Source organism: Scleropages formosus, chromosome 15 (assembly GCF_900964775.1).
Source record: "Scleropages formosus chromosome 15, fSclFor1.1, whole genome shotgun sequence".
Lineage (NCBI taxonomy): Eukaryota > Metazoa > Chordata > Actinopteri > Osteoglossiformes > Osteoglossidae > Scleropages > Scleropages formosus.
This window is the reverse complement of record NC_041820.1, coordinates 12,530,050-12,555,867: the sequence shown is the minus strand read 5'-3', so window position 1 is coordinate 12,555,867 and position 25,818 is coordinate 12,530,050. Positions and strand designations below refer to the sequence as shown.

The 25,818-nt window shown below is 45.8% G+C and overlaps 2 protein-coding genes across 3 annotated transcripts in view; both read right to left on the bottom strand.

Annotated features, from left to right (window-relative positions):
- Positions 1–779: 779 nt before the first annotated feature.
- Positions 780–8,399, bottom strand: gpr68 (G protein-coupled receptor 68). Its single transcript, XM_018756564.1, has 2 exons — positions 8,126–8,399; positions 780–3,626 (listed from the first exon to the last, which is right to left on the bottom strand). The coding sequence occupies exon 2, from the start codon at positions 3,513–3,515 to the stop codon at positions 2,484–2,486; it is 1,032 nt and encodes a 343-aa protein (XP_018612080.1). The 5' UTR covers positions 3,516–3,626; positions 8,126–8,399; the 3' UTR covers positions 780–2,483.
- A 921-nt stretch (positions 8,400–9,320) lies between these two features.
- ccdc88c (coiled-coil domain containing 88C) overlaps positions 9,321–25,818 on the bottom strand; it is a 53,393-nt gene continuing 36,895 nt past the window's right edge. For both annotated transcript variants that reach the window (XM_018732694.2, XM_018732702.2), the window contains 8 exons: positions 25,509–25,654; positions 24,579–24,668; positions 24,234–24,496; positions 16,351–16,518; positions 15,924–15,989; positions 15,717–15,785; positions 15,183–15,451; positions 9,321–11,975 (listed from right to left, as the gene is read on the bottom strand). In XM_018732694.2, coding sequence (XP_018588210.2) covers positions 11,034–11,975; positions 15,183–15,451; positions 15,717–15,785; positions 15,924–15,989; positions 16,351–16,518; positions 24,234–24,496; positions 24,579–24,668; positions 25,509–25,654 — 2,013 coding nt within the window. In that variant the 3' untranslated portion in view covers positions 9,321–11,033. The remainder of the gene's footprint in view (positions 11,976–15,182; positions 15,452–15,716; positions 15,786–15,923; positions 15,990–16,350; positions 16,519–24,233; positions 24,497–24,578; positions 24,669–25,508; positions 25,655–25,818) is intronic.

Genomic DNA, 25,818 nt, shown 5'->3' with positions numbered 1-25,818 from the left:
TGTCAGTTAAAAACTGGACCTTTTTGCCTTTCTCAGCGGAAAAAGGAAATAATACACCAGAGTGATGCGTGCACTGTGTCTGTCAGAATCTGATTGGTGCCCGTCTGCTTGGAAGCACATGCCGAGGTAACACGTGGCACTGAAAAAGGGGTTCGATGCGTCCCTTCCTCCGAGTACCGTAGTGGAAACACAGGGTTAAGATATCACTTTCACCCAGATACTGCCCCGTTTTCTGCGTCACATGTCAAAGGACTGTAGCTGAGCTTCTATTGCAAAAGCGTGTGAGATGGTGTTTGGGGGGGCTGACTGCAGCGGAAATTACTGAATGCTCCGCATACTCTTCTTAGACAGCGGCTCGGCTGTTTAAGGCAGCGGACCACAGGCCTCGCGCTGAGGTCGGCCGCACTGTAATTGAAGCCGTGGGTTTGTTTGGGCCGGACCTGTAGCAGGACCTCTGGTTGCTGTTGGTATAAAAAGAAGTGTCGGGATCAGCGCCAAGAAGCAGAAACCAGCAGCGACGCTGGTGCGATCACTTCAAAATTATTCATTTTCTCAAGAGATGTGGTAAAATGGGTCCACGGGGTTCAGTCTGTGGCACATCAGCACTTTACAGCACTGTCAGAATGACCGGGTTGGCGTGCTCTCAGTCTCACACACCCAAAGAGAAAAGTCTTCCATCTTCATGATCCACAGGAACTGAAGCGCTGCATTTACGTAATAAGACAAAAACACACAAACTTACGCTTTACAAGTTCTCGTACAAAACATGCTACTGAAGTTATTTTTAAAAACCTTTTACTTGACCAAACAAAGGCTCATAATACAAAGAAAAATAGCTTTACACATATGTAAAATTCAATATACCAACATGAACACCACAAAATTATCCAGACAATTTTCTGCCGTGAGCATTTCCTACACGGATCGTTGCAAGCACGATTCGGACCTCAAACAGCACCAGTACGTTTAAGCTCAGAACATGCTTTAATGCTTCAACTTAAGTACTCTAAGAGAAGCAAATACTAGGGAAAATAATAATACTCTTTAAATATTGTGCAACTTAAATGTTGGACAGATATACTTCATAATTATGCACTACACATACCACTGCTTTGTTTCTCTACATCGGAGATACACTCTTGATGCACAATGACTGCCTGTCTTAGTTCTTGTCATTTTAATCAAAAAAAAAAAAAAACTGACACTTAGGGACACAGTTCACCGACTGGTGGCGAGACATGTTTAACAAAGTGCACATATGTAAAATTTTAAGCATGGAAACTCTCCACACACATGGACATGCTTCCTCTGGGCACTTAACACTGCCTCCTAAGAGGACTTCTCCTGTACCAGAAAGTACCGGACCTGTCGGGCTTGTCCGCTGGTACCCCTCCTCCTGATCAGCATAGGCTGCTCCCCCCCTGCTGCGAAATAGCTTTTCCAAGACCTTCTGCCCCCGTCACCCTCCCCCTGCTTTCCCAGGCTGCTGAAGCCCTCGTAGTGGGAAGTTATCCAGGTTAAACTGGCCGCTTGGGACCCTGGACTCAGATCCTTCACACTCTTAGTCAACATTTCGCTTACTCGCCCCTCAGCCCGTTGATGTATTTATATTTTAAAAACCAGAAAGGCTTGTTAATCTCGTGAAAAAGATTTGGCAACACAGGCCAGACTGCTCCTGCTCTTAAACCTGTATAATTTATCACAGCGCGATCTGGGTGACTCCACTCATGACGAAGTGAAGCGTATTCTTCCGAGACAGAACAGGAACCGAAGAGGGATTAATGTGACACAAACAGACGGATGTGACTAAAGCCCTGAGGTGCTACGTTAAAGACTTGCGAACCTGAAATACTTGTAAAATTTATTATTACGATTCGTTCCGTTTTGTTTGGGTTTTTCCTCCTCCTTTCGATTTCTTCCCTTTTCCTTGTCCCGAACTGAAAATTTTCCGTGACGGGACTTCGCTGACCGTGGGGAGTTCTGATGGACTCCTCACGCTGTAAAATGCACATTAACTGCAACTCAAGACCACAGATCCGTATTGTCATTTGTCTGTACTGATATAGAGTGCTGAGCATAGTGCAGCAGTTCCAGTCCAGAAATATTGATTTTTCTCCGCCGACCTCATGCAGATGTACAGTCCTTACAGTTGCCAACACACAGAACTGTCAATGTATCTGGCCAAACTACTTGGAATAAACAGATGCCCATGACCTCAAAGTGAGAATGTATATAGAAGGTTTGAGGCTAGAAATCCCTGAGGAAAACAAGGGAAACCACGTAAACACGTCTCAAGCTTAATATCTAGAAATTTGTCCCGATGCTTAATGTTTTAGGATAAAATCACAACCAATCAAGTTTCACTGTAGACTCAGACCAGCTGAAACGCATCTAAACTTTTCTAGATTCCTGCCACCTAAACTATCTGGTTCCAGGTTAGAAATGATAGAGAAGATTGATGGTGTTGGTTCTGGGTCTTGGCCCTAAGAGGTCTGTTTGCAATGGTGCAGGAGCCTGATTCCCGAACCGTTCTCGACAGCTGGGGGAAGGTCATTGTTGGAGTCCTCTAGGCTGCCTGTCCGCTGCCTGCAGCACAAGATCCGACAGCAGGCCTCCTGGGCCCATTGGATCTCTCGCTGAGCGCTCTCGCTGACAAAGCAGTAGAGGGCCGGGTCAGCCAGGCAGTTGAGGCTGGTGAGCAGGAGCGAGAAGTGGTAGTAGTTGAAGATGGTCTCGATCAAGTCGCACTTCTTCTCGAACACGGTGCGCACCAGCAGGAACAGGTGGTAAGGTGAGAAGCACACCAGGAAGATGACGACGGTGCTGCTCACCAGATGCTTGATGCGGGTCTTCTGGGTGCTCTGAGTGCCGGTGCTTTTCGCCACCGCACGCAGCACACGGAAGTACGACGCCGACAGGATGCCCAGCGGAAACAGGAAACCCACGAAGAAGCGATAAAAGTTGATGAGCCGCTCCCAGTCCCTGATGGGGTAGTGCTCGAAGCACACCGACTGGTTCGATCGGTCCATGCTGAGCTCCTTCCGGCCAAAGAAGACCACCCCCACAGCCAGCTCTTTGATCCAGATGAGGGCGCTGGCCAGAGCGGCTGCCCGCATGGTGCGGAACTTGTAGAAGCGAAAGGGGTAGACGATAGCCAGGTAGCGGTCGATGGAGATGCAGCAGAGGAAGCCGACGCTGATGTAGATGTTCTCGTAGAGCAGGAAGCCACAGAGCTGACACAGCCACTCCTTGTGCTTCCAGTTGTCACCCTGGAAGAAGTACTGCAGCCACAGGGGCAGGGAAGCCAGGTAGAGCAGGTCGGACACAGTCAGGTTCAGCAGGTAGACGCCAAGCTCGTTCCGCGCCCGTACCTGCTGCCACGCGTGGTACAGCGAGTACACGTTGGCTGGGAAGCCCAGCAGCAGGACCAGGATGTAAACACTTGAAAACAAGTACTGGTGGATTTCGGAGCTGATGGTGCAGTTGATGTAGCCGTCCTCTGAAATGTTGGCCATAACTCCTTCATGGAGCTCTTCCAGCTTTCCTCCTCCAGTCCTCAGACCAAGAAGCTTGAAAAAACGGACACCTTGTTAACATGAGCGTCTGTGTCTCCGTTCCACTTCTTTCTAAAGGAGAAAGGAATGTTGGTACAAAATAATATTCAACTATTAGTGCAAAAGATACATTGTATGTCTTAGCTGTGCTCACTGAGCGTTTGTCATTGACGAAACAAACTGGAAGAAGGAAAATAAGATCAGGCCTTCCTGACTCTACGTACTGCGTCATACAACATACCTCCAAAATTATGCTTTTTGAAGGAAATACTTTGTTACTCCAAAACATTAACAGTATGTCACTCCAATAAGCCTCAACGAGGTGCCAACACGTCCTCATTTCTTGTTCCAAGACTTAGTACTGCGTTCCACTTCCATAGCACCGAAAGAGCGCTTCGCTACTGACAAGTGCTGTATCGGCGCTGCCCTAATTCTGCATCCAGTTTAATCCAACGATGACGTGCCGAATTAACTTTGCTCGTTACCACGATGTGCAAACCACTGGCTCCCAATCCTTGCTTTGTTACCCATTTTAGTGACGTAAAGTCACCACCATAGTAATGTTGATGAATGCACACTTAAAACAATTATAATGGGTTCCTCCAGAAGAAAAAAAATTACAAATGTTATACCCATGTAAGTTAGGTAATATTGCCCATGATTATTTAACATCATGAAACTGACTAAAATGGGTCCCTTATATAGCAAACTATTTATCATAATGCAGACTTACAAGCAAAGCTTATTTGTACTCTAAAATTTAAGAAACAAATCTTGTGATTTTCCCCCCAGCCTCTGTAATAATGTGGCTTAAAGGAAAAAACTAAAGTGGTCGAAGAGTTAAAGCAAAGAAATAAAGTTAACATCTCTTTAAAACAAAGTGTCTGTCTTGAAAGCCGATACCGTTATGAATTGCTGTGTGATTAGATTTACTATTCATTTACTGAAAATGATAGTTCACAAATAGCTCAGCAGAGAGGGGTTACTAGCCTTACAAGTGATTATAGTAATTACATTATGAAAACTGTCTCTTCACGTTGTGTTATAAGAAAAGCGCGTGCAAATGAGTTACGTACAAGAAACAAGTGAATCGAGCCTTGATGTACAGCCTGGTGTCCAGAGAATTCTGACATTACTGACTTTCTTTTAAATTAGATTTTGAAATGGCTGATCTTCAGGAAAAGATTATGCTTGACAGATGGTTAAATACTTCATTAAATGCAGGAGGATATTGCACAATGCAAGGAAAGCCTTATGTACTTTTTTTTTTTTTTTTTTTAAACCAAGTAGTGGCAGCATGTTTACTATAAAATGTGGTAAATTACCCAAGAAAAGCAAAACTAATACTTACCTGTGACAGTTTAAAACAATGCAAGATATTGAGCTGGTTATATTGAAGATATTACTGTACACAGCACAGTTTTCACACCTACACACTGAATGTGCATCGTTCTGCGTATGACCTTGTATCAAATAGAGAAATCTTTCAAAAAGGGAACTTCTTCCTTAGGCCAAAGGAGATTAAATCCTAAAGGCAATGAATATGTTGGTTTACTATAAAACTATTTCACTACTTTGCATTACATACTTTCTACACAGGCATTATGGACCTTTCGCTCAACAGTGACAACTGGAATAGAGGGAAGGAAAGGTTCGCATGCCTGATCGCAGTCCTACATTCTAATTTAAAGCGCTCAAAGTACATAGGTTCTCGCCAGAACTTTGAAATGCAACCTTTTCACGTAACCCCCACAGGAGCGCTGCTAACCACAAGTTCCAGGAAAGCATTGCAAACATTATTTGCATTGTTTATCTCTGCCGCCATCTTTCAAAACGCATTTTCAAAGATGTGCATATTTAATGCAAATGTTCTGTCTTAAGTTAGATACAATCTTATATGCAATCTACAAATGAAAGCATACACTTGGTAAATAATAAAACTAGACACCGAATTCAATGCCAGATCGGTGTAAGAAGAACCGGATCTCCTGCTCAGCCTCTTGAAAATAAGCAGCTGAAGTACCAAAAACTAACTTGGTGAGCAAAATAAGCCGCTAGTGGAAAGATGCTGCTGAATTACACCATAAAGAAGAAATCAGCTTAGATGTGGTCAGACCAGAGTAAACCGCATAGAACCGAGCAGCTCTACCGGGTGCAATTCATCAGGCCGAAGATCTTTGTCCAAAGTCAACCGAAAGGCTTCCCAGCCTCCGCAAATTAAAGCCGATTCAATAGAGCACAGCTCTCCCGAGGGACACCCTCCCGTGCAATTTCCTTTGGGCTTCGCGACACCGCACAGCCCGCACCGGCTTTGGTGTATCCAGGTGATATGTTTGCACTGACAGATTTGGTCAGGATTCTCACCAGCTGACAGAAGTGACCTTAGCAACAAAACTGGATCTGCAGGGTAATAAGACAAGACGGGCTCACGGCAAATTCAGGGGGACGCCAAGCACTGCCTACAAATCTTCGGTTCTCCTTGGGGAATATTTACACCGGAAAGGATCCTGTCAACACAGAGAGACACCTAAAAAATGATATTCAAGAGACATTCCACCTGAAAATACAGTGATAAATGGCTGGCCTTCGGTAAGAGGCCATTTTTATGTAAATAAAATTAAAAAAACCCAGCTGAAAACAAAAGCTCCTGTCTTTTTTTTAATATAATGAAATTGCAAATATAACTTTCTTAATCTTTTTAATACAAAGGGGACAGGTTGCTCCGCATCGTCGGCGCAAGAAAAATACCTGGCTTTACTACAAGCTAAAACACAATATGAGGCCGTCCGGGGGTGGCTAACCGGATTATTTAACAAAGTTGCGTCAGCCGTTACGACTTTTTACGCACCTTACAATGTCAGTTTTCACTGTTCAAACACGCCTTCCTGCGCAATGAGCACAAGTTGTAGATAACAAGGGGATGAGCGTAATCGGCAACCCTAACGCCTCATTAAGGGCCCTTTCCTTTCCGTGATGCACCTGTTTTGCGGAAACCGGAGTCCAACCTCAGCAAGATCAGAGCACAACGCACACAGGCATGTCTGCAACACGTTTAAAGCTCGGACACACGTACGACTAGAGAACTGCATCACGGCAAGGGCTTCATCCACCGTCGCGTACGGAGAAGCTTTGCCATCGAGTAAACTTTTAATGCTCGGTGTCGTTCAGGGTCAGGCAGGCATCACCTTCTAGCGAAGCCACCTGTCCTGTGGCAAAAAAAAAGAAATCATCTGATTTCATGACGAAGCGTTTGGAAGAATATCAGTTTTTATTTAAAAATTATTGGGAAACCTTGCAACATCTCAAGACAACAAGTGCACTTTGCATAAACAAAGATGTGCTTAATTACCCAAAACACTCTTTTCCCCCAGAATTCATAAATCTTTACTATAGCTACAGGCAGAATAATATGTACTGACTGCTGGACAGGGAAAACTCAGTCCAAAATGCTGCTCAATGGTAAATCAATGATTAAATAATAAGAAAAAATATAGTTAAACATATTGTTATATAAGTGGATGTGCCGAGACAATCATACATATTCCCTAGTATATTTTGCTTTAATAGCTCCCATCACAGAAAGAATAAGGAGCTCTTTTAAGAACACGACACTAAAGTTACTTTGCAATCATTCCATGTGACGCTTTTAAAAATTAAAAAAAAAAAAAAAAAAAAAAAAAAAAATTAAAAACCACAGAAACGTTTCCAAACGCTGGAAGTCAGGAGTTGACAGCACAGACTCCAGACTCTCACTCACAGCCTGTTTCACACTCGGAAAACAGAGTTCATTCGCCGAGACCCTCCGTTTACCACGTTATTACATCGATTCGCGAGGATGATGACAGAGCGACACGCGCGCACAGAAGTCGGGGGACGTTATTTATTATCGAGTCGTATTGTTCACTTGTTTTGCAGAATTCCCTCCTCAGACTCGGTCGCTGGAGGAAAACGCGCCAGGTCCACGTGTGACACACAGCAGCAGCAGCAGCAGCGAGCGCGCAGTTCGCCACCATTTCTGTGCGCGAAGAGAAGAAGTGTGTGCGCGGCGCGCGCGCGCGTGTGTGTGTGTGTGTGTGTGTGTGTGTGTGTGTGTGTGTGTGTGTGTGTGTGTTACCGCGCTTCACCTCCGTGGTAAATTACCGCGAAGTGGGGCGAGCACGGCAGACTTTCACGTCGTGGATTAGAAGAAGTTAGAATCGCGAAGGAGGAGGAGAGTAACAGGACTCGGCGCCGATCGCCACACACACACACACACACACACACACACACCTCCCCGCGGGCTTTCTCTCTCACACTCACACACGTACCGTTATTAAGAGTTTATCACCACTTTTGTTTAGTAAAAGCAATAAAAATAAAGATGCACAATTTCCAATTACACTCCAAACACCCCCATTAGACTAATTAGACTTTACGGGCGCCCTCAGCAACAGCTGGGCGTGGTTGGGGTTTTTACACAGAACAAATTAATCAATGGGTGCGGGCCCCCCCCCTTTCTTTTTTTCCTCTTTGCACTTCACCCCCTCACGTTTTTACACTGAAGCGATGTTCCTCCACGTCTCGCGTCCTACCTGCGGTCATCACGCACCTGCGGCCGCTCAGTCACAGGCGGCGCGCTGCGCTCTGCGGGCTGAGGAGGAGCGAGCCGAGCGGGACCGAGCTGGAAGAAGAAGAAGAAGAACCGGGCGGCGGAGGAATCGCTGAGCTCCGGGTCTGCAGCATGGCCCATCACCTCCAGCGCGCCGCCGCCGTAGTTTCTGCGAGGAACCACGAACTTTCCAGTCGAGTCGAGCTCCCACCCCGAAGCCTCGGCTTTCCCTCAAAGTCCTCTGCGCGCGCTCGCTATTCGCGCCTCTTTAATAGAGTGTGGGAGCCGGTGGAATGACGTCAGAGGGAGCGCGCGACTGTCCGTCCGCGCGGCGCGGTCTTCACCTTTGACTCAAGACAGCAGTTACAGGAAAAGGGAAAAAGTGACGGTTCAGCCCCTTCTGGCGGCCTCATCGCCGTTGCTGTTATGATGAATTTGTATTGATCGGCTGTCTTTATACTGGATTCATGTAGCGTATGTAGCACTGAAGTCATCTAACCCTACACACGCGGAAGTTTAGTCACCACCTGAAACACGTGGAGTGCGGGTGGAAACCGGCCACAGACAGAACGGATAACCTCCGCACGCACACACTGAGTCAGATTCGAACCCACAGCCGCTGGAGCGCGCGGCGCCGGCGTGTCATTTCTGGACTCGTATTTGTTATCGAAAAGTTTCACTCGTGTTCAGTCCTCGAATTTATAGAGAACGCAACATACGCAAGGATAATTTTAAACATCTTTATCACAGATGTTTACACACTTTTTCTAGGTAATTACAGATGGTCACATCATTATTTCTCAAAGGGATGACAGTCAAAACGGTGTACATGTTTAATTCATTGTTTAAATGCAAAATCACCTTGGTTCTACCATGAATCATGATAAATTACTTCCTGCAGGGTTACAACAGTTCTACAGTCAAAAGAGTGAAAACTCCAAGCACACCAAACCCCCACTGGAGAAAGTGCCTAGGCAAGGGTAACAGACCACTACTAACATCTTCCGAGGTACAATTTACCCTTTTCTCACAATATGTGACCCTTAAGAGATGCTTAAGCTCTTAAAATTAATCTTGTCCACCCCGGGAAAGCTTTCTTAGGTGCCTTTTTTTTCTGGTGGTTAATGAAAAAGCCTTCTTGCCATTATGAAAGCAAGTACCCACAGTATCTGTGGTGCAGTAGTTGAATAAATTTCGGTCCACCTGCATCGCACGGTCTGTAAAACTGCCCCGAATAAGTTTATGTTAAGCCAAACAACGCGCTCACACACTGACTCCATGTAAAGCACAAAATGTAAGTGGTAGGCTGTACAGCCTAGATCATTCAAGTTTACTTAACAGACTGTAACCATCTTGGCTATGCTTATTTAAGACAACACTGCCGGCCATATTAAAAAAAACTGCAATGTTGAATTGCAAAAAACATTCATTTAGTGAAAAGCACAACTGACATTTGTGAGGGTTCTGATAAATATGCATACAAGGATGATTCCTTATCTGCACTGCGTAGGGTTAGAAAATGAAAGACCTTTTTGGTTGCAGTCTCTTACTAAACTGCACCCTGGTGTCCAGTGTTTTTAACTTCTACAGTATAGTTACAAGAAAAAAATTATATTGCTCTGCACAATTTTCCAGAACATGCAGCGTGAGTGCAGACCACAGGGTCTGTCATTCACCTGAAGGCCAAGATCAAGACAAGAGGTCTTTCATGCCAGAGTACAGGCTGGTGTGATTTATAAAAATCACTGCTCTGTGCGCTTCAATGGAGACCACATCAATTACACTCTCTAAAAGCGGCTTTAAATCTGACCAGGGCCCATTCGTTCAGCAAACAGAGGTAAGCCGCAGCGAACAGGAAAAGCGCTATTTCAGAGGACAGAGGAGACATTTCCAGTAATCAGTTCCGGAGGCTGCCAATGCGATGGACAAACACTGTCCTTCGCCACTCCTGCTGCACGTTGTAATTATGCGGTAATTACGCTGGGAGTGGTCGTTCTTTCATTTCCAAACTTTTGTTTTTCTGAATCAGAATAGATCTTGGCTTCAGCAGGCATGCTGTACATATGAAACTGAAAATTAGCAGTGTAACTCAAGCTTTCCAGCACAATAATACATTCCAGTGTAGCCTTTGCTTTTCTCCCCTTTATCATACACAGTACTCTCGGACTATGACTGCATTGGTCCCAAGTCCGTGTTTCAACCTGTTAGTCAAGGTCATGTCCTAATCCGGTGTCTCTTTGCACTTTAACTGAAGGCATGTAGAAACAACCTTGCACCGGTATATCTCAGATGAAATCACAGTGAAGCAGCAGCCATGGAGAAGGACAGTCAGCATTGCACAGTGTGTGAACAAGGTTCCCCCAGAGCTGCTGAACAGACACCGCACTCGTACACTTTCAGACAGGAACATCTTTGGACATCTCTTCAGTGTTTTTCTGTTTAATGAGCCTATAGCGTGGCTTAAGGAATCTGTACAAGTTTTTAAAAACAAATGTGCTGAAAAGAAAATCCTATCTGGTATCTTATATTGTTTAATAGTCACCGAAAACTTACAGGTACTATTTTGTGGTAGCTTGAGTTTGGCATTAGTTCCAGAACAGCATCTCTTCCTGTGCTGATGATGCACATATAGCAGAATATGAAGCATCAGATCGCCTTCAAAGCCACCCCAATGTTTTTGCACAAGCGTAATTTCATAATGAATTACTTCATTTACACATTGGTTTGCAGAACACACTATTGCCGCCTGATTTATTACGCATATTATAAATAAAGGTGAAAACCAAAGCCACAACCCCAGAATTATGTTTCTGTATAAACTTTGAATATGATGGATACTGAGCCAAGGTCCACATTAATGGCAGTGGGACCCCTCACCTTCTGTGTATTTCCTACACACAGCCATACTCATACCATACAGTCTGAGAGTCACTGCTGGGGTCAGGGGAGGCCGGGGCGACTTTGAGGTGTTCCTCTGGGTTTGCATTTCCCCCACCTCCGTCCTGTTTCTTCAGAACAGGACATTCTGACTGTCTCATCTCTCTGATCTCCTCCTCTTCCTGCTTCATGGATGTTACTGCCCTCACAGGTGTTACCATGGCAACTTCTGCTCGGAGTTGGGAAACGGGCCGTCGCGAGTGTGGGCCAGCCTGGGAGGTACCTGCTGCTCCACTAGATTGGCGATCCACTGGGCCTGGACTGGCAGGCAGTGATGAGGAAGTAGGGTGGTGCATGGGCGTGAGAGCGTGCTCTTCCCTCGGTGGGGCATAGGACAATCTCCGAGGGTCCGTGGAGTGGGGGCTCATCTCCCCTGGTGGAGGTGAAGGTCCAGCCAGCCGAGCTGACAGTGGTCTCTCCCTGGTGACTGCCCCCACCCTTCTCACCACTGTGTCTCCTTGCCCTTGTTCAGTCCTCATCCGAGGAATACCACCGTCCTGCTGATAGCCATCAGGCCCGCTTGAGCACAGAAGTTCAGCTGATGCTAAGCTGAAGGTCCGGTTCAGATTGCGGCTGGCTGCCCGAGGGCTTCCGTGGTGCTGAGCGGGAGGCCGTGATCCACCAGCACTGCCACCTGCTCGTCCTGGCAGGGTGTGGGGCTGTCCTGAAGGCGTGGTCACCTCTGGTTGCCGTACACTAGGCTTAACACACTGGCCTGGTTTAGGAGCTCTGCCCTCACTTGAAATACCAGGGGGAGCTGCTTTCACAGTGGGCGTGACGTAACTTGTGGGGGTCTTGGCGCCATCTCTCATGGGGGCTGATAAGCAGGCACTGGACTGATCTCCGACTCTGATGAAGCATTCAGCCATCAGGTGCTCCCGGCTAAATGTCTGCACCTAAGGGCGTAATGGAGACACAGTCAGCCAGAGTAGCAGAGAACAACTTCTTGTCACAGCTTGGTTTACAAGATTAAGTACAAAGTTAGAATTCATCAATTAATATTTGATTGACTAGTGTACAGAGGAAGCCAACAGCATCTCGTGATATGTGCATGAAAACTAGAGAGGTGACAGTGAAAAAGAAAGTAAAACGTAAATCCATGCCCCAAACCCATACAAGTGAACAGACATACACGCAGACATACGCACAGACTTTTAAAGTGCTCTGCACCTCTAATTAAGATCTGTGTCTTTGAAAATCTGTTTATAGTGCCAGAAGCCTGACAAAAAAAAAAAAAAAAAAAAACTGAACAATGTAACATGATTATCTAAAAGGCACTTAAACAAACACTCTTCTACTCTGCTTTAGGGATGAGCAAAACAAGACAATCAATTGTCTCAAGTGAAAGCAATTTTATTTTTCCCAAAAATGTTGACATCACACTATTTGTTGCAGATTTAACTAGCAAAAAGCTTTTTGGATGGTAAAGAAAAAGTAATAAAAATTAAGTGTACTTTTTAAGAAGTAATGTGACTCTTAAAACTCATTTGGATGAAGGGTAGATATCAGTCCACGAAATGTTCTCACATCACCAATTAATGGTCTGTATTTACTTTGTATTAAGGATTGAATGACAAGTGAGTCTTCCACTGCATATTATTTACAGTTATAATATCATTTCGACACGCTATCTTGTTTTTTCCAGCCTCTCTTGCCTATGTGCTATTGAAACAGGACAGAAAATATAATTAGTGTGATCCCCCTGAGTGATGAAACTTCTGGCCAGCATCTCTTTATGCTTAAAAATAAAAAGCAGTCCTGCTAGACAGTGACGCCTCAGCTGTAGCACCATCCCGGGCAGCTAAAAGACATGGAAGGATTAATGCCAACAAGTTCTGTTTCACTATCAGTGAGCAAGATGCAAAGAGGTACCCTTATACGTTTAGAATGCCGTAGGAGCAGGGATGCCCATCTTTTCCAGAACCAAAGATACTAGTAAAAGCACTTTTAGAGAGGGACTAATTCTAGGTAAGTTAGAGTCACCAATTCACCTGCAACACACGTCCTCACACGCTGCAGAACGTTACTGTGACATATACAGTATACATATTGATAACCAATCACCACTTGCACCTGAAAATCTTTAAGACTGTGCTGCTCTACCTGCCTTATAGTCCTTCCCCCAGCGAAAAGCTCTCTTTCACTGGACAACTCACTGATGTCAACCTCCCAGATAGTCAAAAGCATGAATGTAACAGCTGACTAAGTTTTTGCTTCTCCCAAAGCACTGCAGCCGTAACCTACGCTTCTAGACATATCCTCTACAACGTCCTTTAAACCTGCCAGCACCTCACACCACAACCACAATGTAGCTCCTTGCCCAGGATATGGCGATATATCCCACTTGGACAACTGCAGTGCTTTCCTGTCAGGTTTTATGGCCTCTTCCATGAAGCCTCTTCAGCTGTTACAAAATGCTGCTGCACATGTGTTGACATCCCAAAACATTCCTACTTGTCTCACCTCCTGTCTCTCTCCTCTCGCTTCCTGTAATTTTCAGCATTAAGTCTAAGACAATGGTTATGGCCTACAAAAGCCAGTCAAAGGACTATCTCCTCGATCCCTACAAAATGTAACTCATCTCTACACCACAGCAAGAGCACTATTATCCTGTACGTCTGGCTGTCAAAAGGGGGTACGGTGACACAGTGGGTTTGGCTGGGTCCCACTCTCTGGCGGATCTGGGGTTTGAGTCCCTCTTGGGGTGGATGGACTGGCATGCCATCCTGGGTGTATCCCCTCCCACTCCAGCCTTGCACCCTGTGTTGCCGGGTTAGGCTCCGTCTCACTGCAACCTCGCTTGGGATGAGCGGTTTCAGACAGTGTGTGTGTGTGTGTGCTCTGGCTTTCAATATGTCAGCCTCACAAGGGGCCCAAAATCCAAAGCCAGTCAGTTCTCAATGTTGGCTTCCATATGTTGGAATTAACTCCCTCCTTTGTCCCTCAGAACTGCAGTTTCCCTTCCAGCATTCAAGAAGGTTCTCAAAACATACTCCCCTCCCAAGTTCCTGAAACCTCCCTAAGTTAGTCCCTTACCACCTACTCCTTTTGTGTACCCATTTGTTTTTCCTACCAGTTTTATCTATAGGTGGCTACGGGAATATTTGGGTTATGGCAATGGCAGTACTGAACAAATAAGTTGTGCTTCGATATTAAATAAAAAAAAGGTTTGGGCACATCTTTCCCCCAACAAACACCAAAGTTTCCACATTATATCTAAGATATTTTGCTACTTTTTTGTTTTACTTATTTGGTGCACTCTGAACAAAACATTTAGCAGTTACCCAGCTGTGCTGTTTCTTACTGCAGTACATCTGTGAGTAAAACCAGCAGATAGGGTTTTACTGTACCAAGATGAGGCTGAAAGCGTGTCTAATTGTATTAGTTACGGGACTATGAATATGTCCTTCCTGTGCTTCAAGCACAAAAGTAGCATCTAAATGGCTTTGTAGGACTATATCCAGACTAACAAACTTTAGTGATTTTCCCAGACTGATGTTCCCCTTACCACTGGAAAGTACTCTAGCACCAGTATGCATAGATGACCACAGCAATACTATAAATAACCATTTCTAATGAAAACAGAAGATTTGTTCTTTATCCAAATCTCTCAAAGTATTCCGTACAATCTCTGTAAAAAATTGACATTTTTTAATCGCTAAAAACAAATTCTGTTTAGCAACACCTCAAGATCAATTCAATCAAAAACTGACATAAGTAGGGGATCACTGGGAACAGTATTTAGAACCGCCACTCTATACACATTTACCAGATGTATCAGTTCACTGCAGCGCATGTTCCCATTGCAGAAGTGGACAAGTTTCATACTTCTAGGTGTATGTATAAATTTTCTCTAGAGATGGGAAATGTATACATTTATTGCTGTTTGGTTCAAGAACAGCAAGATAACATAAAACACTTTCAGTGGTGACCCTGCTCCTTACCAGTTATTGATACTCATCTATTTATATTTGCAAGATATCTTAAAACAGTGCATACTGTTAATAGAACCAATTTATTGGTGCAACCATTTTTGAACAGGTTTTCTACTGTCCATGAATCTTGGCCACTATGAGCTCCTTGTCCCAGCTGTATTTTCCTACCATTGGAAGGGGGGCATTACTCTCCTGCAAGAACTCCTCCAATGTGACCATTTCACTGCCAGGGGATGATGGGCGCCGGCGGGCCGGGCGGGTGCCACCCTTCTGAGATGGGGTGTCGTAGGGTAGAGTTGAGGAGCGGGACCGTGACACCTGGTTCCCTGAGCGGCTCATTGAGGCATCCCCAAGACCACCCTGGACCCTGTGGCCCAGGGTAATGACATCATCACTGGACAGACTTGCTGGACGGCCCTGCAGACGCTCCTTCGAGCCTAGGGATAGGGGAAAAAGTCAGATAACTGAAGACAAAATAAAACATGAAAAGGAGGAACCAAGCAGAGAAAGAGTTTTTGAATATGTGGAAACCCAATGGCTATAAAGTGTGATGAGAAAAAAAACAGCCTAGAACTTATGAAGACCCCCTCAAAGCTTAAACCTGTAATATGAAAAAAGGGGAAGATGAATGAAGACAAAAGTGAGCAAAAATACAGGGTACAAGCCACTGTGTTGAGCAGAGTCCTGATAAACAGTTGTTACCTCTAGAGTTGCTGGGGGAGCTGCTACTGGAGGAGACGCGGCCAAATTCCTTAGAGCCTGTCCGGTAGTCTGGGGAGCAAATGAGGGAGATTACATAGCACAATTTCACATGGGCACAGGGGTAAATCATGGCTACAGATGCTCTAAAGTAATGGAGCTCTGTGGAGTCACTGCCTTGCAGAACTATTGATTGGCCCCAATCCATACCTGCATTGCCATGGACACTGCTCACAAACACCGTGTCGGGGGACTGCGGGTGTGCATCGCTGTCGTCTGCCAGGGAGAACAGCAGAGGGTTGTGCAACAGTGAGACATATGGCTGAACACCTTTCTGAACCACCGGATGTGTGTATTTTCCTAATGTGTGTGAGTCACTGACACCAGTGAAATCTGTAGTTTACTGCCATGAGTGTGTGTGTGATTTTACATAATTAGTGGTTCCTGTCCAATTATAAATAAGTAAGCCATTTTTTAAAATTACAAACAACCAACACTAAGAATTACAGAATGACAATGTCCATGCAAATGTACATCCTTGTAATAATTTGAGATCAGAGTTATTAAATGTGTTTATTGCTCCTCCGCGCAACATTATGGGCATTTTCTGGATCACCAGTGACAGAAAAGACTGTACCTCTGAACCTGTGATCTGGCCTGGATTTGGATCCAGAAGCATGCACTGGACTGATGGGAGAGTGAGCGCCAAACCTCACTGGCTGTTCTTCAGAGCCGTTCACACCATCCCCGGTGCTACTTGTCATTCGGTACAGGCTCCTCCCCTTAGAGTTCCCGCTGTTGTTCACTGTTAAAGGCAAAATGAGTCAAGGTACCTGCACAAGTGACCATACAATGCAACCATTATAGAGCAGTGGCGACTGGGAACACAGACGGATGCCACAAGCACGTGTACGCACTACAGTGCCACGGTTGGGGAAAACTGTAAATGCCGCAAATCCTCTTTTTGCATAGACTTATGATTGGTGCCACTCCTGAAAAACCACCTTCTGGCCTGCTGCTCTACACTGCCTGCTGAATCAGAACCAAGCTGTGGTAGACTTGGTGGTTACATGCCGAAACCCACAAGGCAAGGAAAAAAATAATAATAGAGAGAGCTATCAACACTTGAAGCTTCGTTTTGACAAAAAAAAAAAACTGATAAATGAGGGATTCCACGCTGTTTCAATCCAACATGCTCATGGTACAGGTTCAGGAGGCACCAAGTGTCAGACAAAAAGCAGACAGTAGTGAAGTCATGAAGTGAGCAATAGGATGAACAATCAGCAGTACAAGAGGAAAGACTTTAGGGGGTGAAGGATTGTGCATCTATGTGCATGTGCATAAGGTGAATAAAATAAAGTAAAGGGGAGGTGCAAACACCTGTAAGCACAAGGTGATTGTGAGTGTGGTTCAGTATTCATTAGGAGCATGTTAGTTTCTATAGGGTGCATTAATATTATAGCCTGGATGTACAGTTGCTAAGCACAGATGTACTGAAACACTCAATTACAGCTAAGTGGTATTTCAATTCAGCTGCATTTTGTTGAGCAATTAGTCTGAGTGGGCATGAACCAAGATTTATATTGATCTACACCCTGATTTGTAGCTCTAAACTGTAAAGCAACTGATGTGTCATCACTCTGCAGGACTTCAATTTCCATAATTTCCAAAGGCTGGCGAGTGGATTACTCATCTCATAACTGCAAAACAAGAACCATCCAAGTATTTCAAACCACATATTTCAAAATGGTGCTACTTACTGCAGAGTTACTTCAGTAGAGTCCAATCTGTATGCAATGCAGAATTAGAGTTTAAAAGCTTTGCTGCAAATAATTAGTTCAGGGTAGTAATTAATTTAGGCACTCCAGTGTGTGAAATTGCAGATGGGGACCAGACTGCGTTTTGGAGGTGTAAGGGCTACCATGGAGTGGTGTGTGTGTTTTTTTTTTTTTTTTTTTTGTAAAGTGCAGACAATGTGTGTGTGTGTCTATGGAACGGAAAGAGGTATATCAGCTCAGCCCTAAGTATGTGTCTTTGTACATTACTCAATTCACAATTAATTTGTCTGACAGAGAAAGGAAGAGGACATCTTGCACCATGTGAATTTAAGCAGGAGGCTGAAAGCTGTGATGGAGATAGAGAGGCAAAGAAATAAGAGCAAGCATGAGGAGGATGTCATGACTGGGCGGCACTTGAGGTCATCTCGCACTGGGAGGAGGGGGGAATGTCAGAGGATGACCACAATCAGAGGCGTTGACAGAGAGAGTGCTGTGAGGAGGATGCCGATGGCAGCTTCAGTTTCTCCCGGCTCCTGCTCCTCAGAAAGCAGAATCGTTTGGCTGCTGCGGGCGCCGAAGAGGGTAGGGGAAATGTCGGTTATTGTACAGAAAACAGAAAGCACAAGGAGGAGCAGTGAAAGCAAGACATGTTAGGGATGTTGGATGATAACATTATGTTTATGGAGGGAAATAAAAACACCACCTGATTAGATATATTACAAAATAGTTAGGATTACGCCACACAACTGTAGCTCTGCTACATCATTAACAGACACACTGTATATGTCAGTGGCTCTTAACCTTAAGTTCTAAAAAAACTTCACATAACCACATAATCCCACAACTCACTACATCTCTTCAGGTGAACAAAAACAGATAGGTGATCCATTATACAGTAACACAGAGATGGTTTAATTCAGATGTAGTTATGCCGGCCACAATGTACTTACAATCTATAAATAAGCACAATATATAATATTTTAACAGTTAAGGTGAAAAGGGCAGCCTACTGAAAGGGACTAACTACCTCACCTGGATAACTGTGGTCTTAAAGAGCCACTGCAGTTAGCCAAAGAGAACAATATTTGAGTTATACATATTTAAAATAACTGCACATAAGAAAGAACCACATTGCACACATCTCTGAGGGAGAAGCAAATTGTGTTTTTTTTTGCTCCTAAATACTCCAGCGAATGATAGAATGGATGGATTTAAAGGGGGAGTGGAGAGACACTTAGTAAGGAGCATTTTTGTACTTGCAAAAAACAAACTATATTTTAAAGGAAATAAATTCAACAAAGTATATTTTAGCAAGAAACACTGCAGGAAAATAGAGAAGATAGTATTTACAAATACGGGAAACATTATGGAAGGAGTTCATTTTTAGTGTCCCAAATGAAATGCACGAAGGAATTTTAGAAAATGTTAATATTATAAATAGTTAAGCAAGGTTTAATAAGGTAGCAGGCAAAAACTGTAGTAAAGTTCATACCACAGGTAAGAGTTAGGGATCAAACAGCCTGCGCGTTTGTGAAAATGACTGATAATGTATAGCCTATGTGAAACATGAACACTATGTAAATGAAGAATCTGTCTGACAAAGTCATATCTGTGAAGGACGATCAGTGTGTGAATCAGATCTGTTAGGAGAACTGTGTGATGCCACAAGCCAGGGGCTAAATAGGAAGACACATACTGTACAGATCAGCCCAAAACTCACAGCATTTGCTAGTTCTGCATGCTGAACATACACAGGCTACTCACCTTACAAACACAATTGAGACTGGAAGTCTGCTTTGTAACTCAATTTGTAGCTTCTGTAAAAGTTTTCAATATAAATAGATAATATAATACTCCTCCGTGAACCGCCACCTTATCGTGGTGGAGGGGTTTGAGTGCCTGAATGAGTCCAGGAGCTATGTTGTCTGGGGCTACATGCCCCTGGTAGGGTCTCCCATGGCAGACAGGTCCTGGATGACAGACGAGACAAAGCGCGGTTCAAAAACCCCTTATGACAAAAAAATCAAGGCGTCCGTTTACCCCGCCCGGTATGGGGTCACCGGGGCCCCACCCTGGAGCCAGGCCTGGGGGGGGGGCTCGCATGCGAGCGCCTGGTGGCCAGGTCTATGCCCACGGGGCCTGGCCGGGCTCAGCCCGAAGCCACAACGTGGAGCCGCTCTTCGGTGGGCTCACCACCTGCCGGAGAAACCATAAGGGGCCGGTGCGTTGTGATTTGGGCGGTGGTCGGGGCCGAGTGCCCGGCCGACCCAAACCTCGGGCGCCAACTCTGGTTTTTGGGACTTGGAATGTCACCTCACTGGCGGGGAAGGAGCCTGAGCTGGTGCGGGAAGTTGAGAGATACCGTCTAGATATAGTCGGGCTCACTTCCACTCACAGCTTGGGTTCTGGAACCACTCTACTCGATCGAGGGTGGACTCTCCACTATTCTGGCGTTGCCCAAGGTGAGAGGCGGCGGGCTGGTGTGGGCTTATTAATAGCCCCCCAGTTCAGCCGCCATGTGTTGGAGTCTACCCCGGTGAATGAGAGGGTCATCTCCCTACGCCTTCGGGTCAGGGAACGGTCTCTCACTGTCGTTTGTGCTTATGCGCCTAGCGGCAGTGTAGAGTACCCGGCCTTTTTAGAGTCCCTGGGGGGCGTGCTGGAAAGCGCTCCCACTGGGGACTCTGTCGTTCTACTGGGGGACTTTAACGCCCACGTGGGCAGCGACAGTGATACCTGGAGGGGCGTGATTGGGAGGAACGGCCTCCCTGATCTGAACCCGAGCGGTGAGTTGTTATTGGATTTCTGTGCTAGTCGCGGTTTATCCATAACGAACACCATGTTCATGCATAAGGGTGTCCACCAGTGCACTTGGCACCAGGACACCCTAGGTCGGAGGTCGATGATCGACTTTGTAGTCGTTTCTTCTGACCTTCGGCCATATGTCTTGGACACTCGGGTGAAGAGAGGGGCTGAGCTGTCAACTGATCACCACCTGGTGGTGAGTTGGATTCGATGGCGGGGGAAAAAGCTGGACAGACCTGGCAGGCCCAAACGCATAGTGAGGGTCTGTTGGGAACGTTTGGCGGAGGCCCCTGTCAGAGAGGTCTTCAACTCCCACCTCCGACAGAGCTTCAACCAGGTCCCGAGGGAGGTGGGGGACATTGAGTCTGAATGGACTATGTTCCGCTCCTCCATTGTCGGTGCGGCTGTTCGGAGCTGCGGCCATAAGGTCTCCGGTGCCTGTCGCGGCGGCAATCCCCGAACACGGTGGTGGACACCGGAAGTAAGGGATGCCGTCAAGCTGAAGAAGGAGTTCTATCGGGCCTGGCTGGCTCATGGGACTCCTGAAGCAGCTGACGGGTACCGACGGGCCAAACGGAGCGCGGCTCTGGCAGTCGCCGCGGCAAAAACTCGGGCTTGGGAGGAGTTCGGTGAGGCCATGGAGGAAGACTTTCGGTCGGCCTCAAAGAGATTCTGGCAAACCGTCCGGCGACTCAGAGGGGGGAAGCGGTGTTCCACGAACACTGTTTACAGTGGAAGTGGTGCGCTGCTGACCTCAGCTGAGGATGTTCTCGGGCGGTGGAAGGAGTACTTTGAGGATCTCCTCAATCCCTCCGACACGCCTTCCGTAGAGGAAGCTGAGGCTGGGGACTCGGAGGGGGACTCGTCCATTACCCTGGCTGAAGTTGCTGAGGTAGTCAAAAAACTCCTCGGTGGCAAGGCTCCGGGGGTGGATGAGATCCGCCCCGAGTTTCTCAAGTCTCTGGATGTTGTGGGGCTGTCTTGGCTGACACGCCTCTGCAGCATCGCGTGGAGTTCGGGAACGGTGCCTCTGGACTGGCAGACCGGGGTGGTGGTCCCTCTTTTTAAGAAGGGGGACCGGAGATTGTGTTCCAACTACAGGGGGATCACACTCCTTAGCCTCCCTGGGAAAGTCTATGCCAGGGTACTGGAAAGGAGAATCCGACCGATAGTCGAACCTCGGATTCAGGAGGAGCAATGCGGTTTTCGCCCTGGCCGTGGAACACTGGACCAGCTCTATACCCTCACTAGGGTGTTGGAGGGTTCGTGGGAGTTTGCCCAACCAGTCCATATGTGTTTTGTGGACCTGGAGAAGGCATTCGACCGTGTCCCTCGTGGCATCCTGTGGGGGGTGCTTCGGGATTATGGGGTTCGGGGCTCGTTGCTACGGGCTGTTCGTTCCCTGTATGACCGGAGCAGGAGCTTGGTTCGCATTGCCGGCAGTAAGTCAGACCTGTTCCCGGTGCATGTTGGACTCCGCCAGGGCTGCCCTTTGTCACCGATTCTGTTCATTATTTTTATGGACAGAATTTCTAGGCGCAGTCAGGGAACGGAGGGTGTCTGTTTTGGTGGCCGCGAGATCTCGTCTCTGCTTTTTGCGGACGATGTGGTCCTGTTGGCTTCATCAGGTCAAGACTTGCAGCGTGCACTGGGGAGGTTTGCAGCCGAGTGCGAAGCGGCGGGGATGAGAATCAGCACCTCCAAATCCGAGGCCATGGTTCTCAGTCGGAAAAAGGTGGATTGCTCCCTCCGGGTTAGGGGGGAGTTGCTCCCTCAAGTGGAGGAGTTTAAGTATCTTGGGGTCTTGTTCACGAGTGAGGGAAAAATGGAGCGGCAGGTCGACAGACGGATCGGTGCGGCGTCTGCAGTAATGCGGTCATTGTACCGGTCTGTTGTGGTGAAGAGGGAGCTGAGTCGTAAGGCGAAGCTCTCAATTTACCGGTCGATCTACGTTCCTACCCTCACCTATGGTCATGAACTCTGGATCATGACCGAAAGAATGAGATCGCGGATACAAGCGGCAGAAATGAGTTTCCTCCGCAGAGTGGCTGGGCGCACCCTTAGGGATAGGGTGAGGAGCTCAGTCACCCGGGAGGAGCTCGGAGTAGAGCCGCTGCTCCTCCGCATCGAGAGGAGCCAGTTGAGGTGGCTCGGGCATCTGTTCCGGATGCCTCCTGGACGCCTCCCTGGGGAGGTGCTCCGGGCTTGTCCCACTGGGAGGAGGCCTCGGGGCAGACCCAGGACACGTTGGAGAGACTATGTCTCCCGGCTGGCCTGGGAACGCCTTGGGGTTCCCCCAGAGGAACTGGAGGAGGTGTGCGGGGAGAGGGAGGTCTGGAGTACTCTGCTCGGACTGCTGCCCCCGCGACCCGGCCCCGGATAAAAGCGGAGGAAGATGGATGGATGGATGGATGGATAATATAATAAATAGGTAGCTGCTGCCTTTGGACTCACCTTTGGACTTGTTCCAGTAAAATTACTCAGCTCTATAAATGGGTAAAATTGTTAAGCCACTTAGGAGAAAAGTGTCAGCTAAATGAGCAAATACATATATAAAAAAAATATGCTAATGAAAGGGAAAAGGTAACGCTGTGAACCACCCTCTACCTTCAGCCACCCGCCCAATTTCTTCTCCTCCTCCTCTCCCCTTTCCAAGTGTGTTTTGGGTGCCGACTAATGGTAGAAACTGGAAATGTAAGCAAGAAACTACTTCAAGAAAACAGAATGGTGAAAAACATGCAATTAATTATCAATGTATTTGGAAATCTTCATGTTTTTTGAAAATCTGTAACTCGGATGTTCGTAACAGAAGCTAAAAGTGTAATGACAATGAAGCTACAAATGTAATGACAATTTCAGTTACAGTAACATCTTCTAAAAATCACACTGTGAGGTTGCTTTTTTTAAAACCTCTGAAAGCCAAGCATTATTAACTAAAAGATCACACCACATTTTCAATTTCAGGCTCACCAGCTCTCAAGAGTAGATTAGAGTAAATCTGGGCAAGTAAACAGCCTGTTTACCTGCACTGACTGTATAAAGGTGTAATTTGCATGGTTTCCAATAGAATCTAATTACAGGTACACTCCATTTAACAGGAATGTGACATTTAACAGCTCATTTAATACCATGCATCTGAAGCAGAATAAGTAATTGCTTAAAAAAAAACATGCACACATCAAAAAAGCCACAATAAAAGTAAATTACAAAACATTTATGATAACCACTACCTTTCGTTTACTATCACAGTGAAAATTATGTCTGTACATTAACAGTCAATTAAGCCTTATCCTGTACCATCTCCAACAGCCAGAGATACGACCATGCTGGACGACTTCGGTACCTAAGACTACAATGGACGTCAAATTTCACCCGTGCCAGTTGCAAAGCATACACTGTCACCTTTGTTTTGGTGTTTCGTTGTAGAAAAATATTTATACAATGCACTCAAATATTAAAAATCATTTGTATGCCTTTTGGCTTGTAAACAGCACAGTTGTCTTCAAAGAAACTCACGCACTGGACAGTGTTACTCGTGTACCCGTATACACAATAGATGGAACTGACCTGAACACACCAGTTGCCTTTTTCCATCACAACTATTAGAACTTACTGAAGAAACTCAGTTCCATTGTTCTGCCTGCATCACAATTCTACAATTATACATACACAATGTTGTTGCAACCCACACTGTTTTTTGCTATTTTATATTCCATTGAAAACTACTAAAAATACATGCCAATTTGATTTTAGAATAGTTTTGGCAGGACATGTAGAAGAACTGAGATTTAGCCTATGAAAAATGTGCAAGTTCATTCAGTAAATTCAAGCACACTGAACTGTAAATGGAGAATCCAAGTTTCGAGAAACCTTTAATGGCATCTGACCCATTCCAGAAGGAACAAGATGGGGTCCGCCACGACAAGCCCCCACATACCTTTGCTGGTGTGCGTTGGGGTAAGGACAGGAGAGCGGCTGCATCTCTCCTCAGACTTGTGAGCACTTGTGGCATCTAGACTGCGCTGTGGCTGCCGGGGAGGCAGCGGGGGTGGCAGGAGGGCCGACGGCACATCAGGGTAGTCAGGGGCTGGTGTGGCCGGGAGGGGCACATCTGAGGCGCTGTGCGTTCGCTCACGGGAGCTGTCCTTCTTTGGTTTGATCAGTCTGGCCAAGGCTTTTGCACCAGCCCACTGGCTCCGCCTTTGAGCACAGAAAAGATGACCACGTACATTTTCTTTCAGCACTACAGAGCACAAAGAGAGGTTTCCAGGGCTTCACTCACTTTTTCGGAGTTGGGTCATAGAACTTGTACTGATTCATAATCTTCTCCTCCAGTTTCTCCTTCTGGCGCCTCAGTGTGTTCAGCTTGTCACTGAAACACAAGAAGAAAGATTCTACATTTTCTGCCATAACCGAGTACCTAGGAGCTAAAGGAGTAGTTTATGATTTCCCCCCTACGTCTGTGCTCTTTGTAACATCTACGCGAGAATGTGTCCAAAATTTCCAAAATGAACTTAAACACACTATTAACTACACAAAATTGCCATTTAATTTACATTACTGACAAGAGGGGAAAAAATTACATATAGATATATAGACACACACACTTTTATCCAAACCTAGTTTGCCCTTGAAAATCCTTTTGTAAGGTAAACATACAGGTACTCAAAGAATATTTCTTTTATTTCTTATGGGAAAAATTTGAATCAAAAATTGAAGTTTAGATTAAACTAAACATATACAAAAACACACTCAACCAGTAGTAACACTAAACTTCAAGAAAACCCTCCTTAAGAAACTAATTGGCTAATCATCAAGGTTCATAAGGTTCTATCAGTGTAACATGTCACCGACAGACTTGTGGATTGTTCCACTAGTACGGCACAAGTTTCACAAAAATGACAGTTGCGTGGAAACGGAACCAAAAGACAATTTTCTAAACAGCCTATCCTCTGCAGAGATTTTAGACCAGTTTGGCCATAAAAAGTAGTGGGCCATATATTTATGAGATATACAAGTTGAAGAAAGACTAACGCTTCTATTTACAGTAGAAAAATTCTATATAGAATATCTTTTTGTACAAACAACAGAAATGAAAATGGTCTTAAGTGTCAGAACACACAGGTCAGTGTTAAGAGGGCTGATGTGATGAAAGCTGAACTTCACCGTTAAATAAACAAACCCACCCATATACAAAAACACACACTCTCACATGTACTGCTTCTGTTCCTCATGATACAGCTCCTTGCTCTCCATGGTTCGGTCAAGTAGAGTCTGGTTCTGTTGACTCAGCATTTGGATCTGACTCAGCAAGTGGTGGTTCTCCTCCTCAAGATTGCCCTTCAGACGGGTCAGCAGCTAGCAGCAAAGGTCAAGAAGGGGAATGGGCTGCAGTCCAGAGCTCACCTTTTTCAGCATATGTGGAAGGTGCCAGAAACTTTTTCACCATGTACAGTAGGCCGAGTTCGTGTTTGTTCAGCTATTTTGAAAGTTGCTGATCTTGCATTTCAGATGTTAGTTGG

What these genes read in the sequence shown, in the direction of transcription:
- gpr68 (XM_018756564.1), bottom strand. Translation starts at nt 3,515, where the DNA reads ATGGCCAACATTTCAGAGGACGGCTACATCAACTGCACCATCAGCTCC.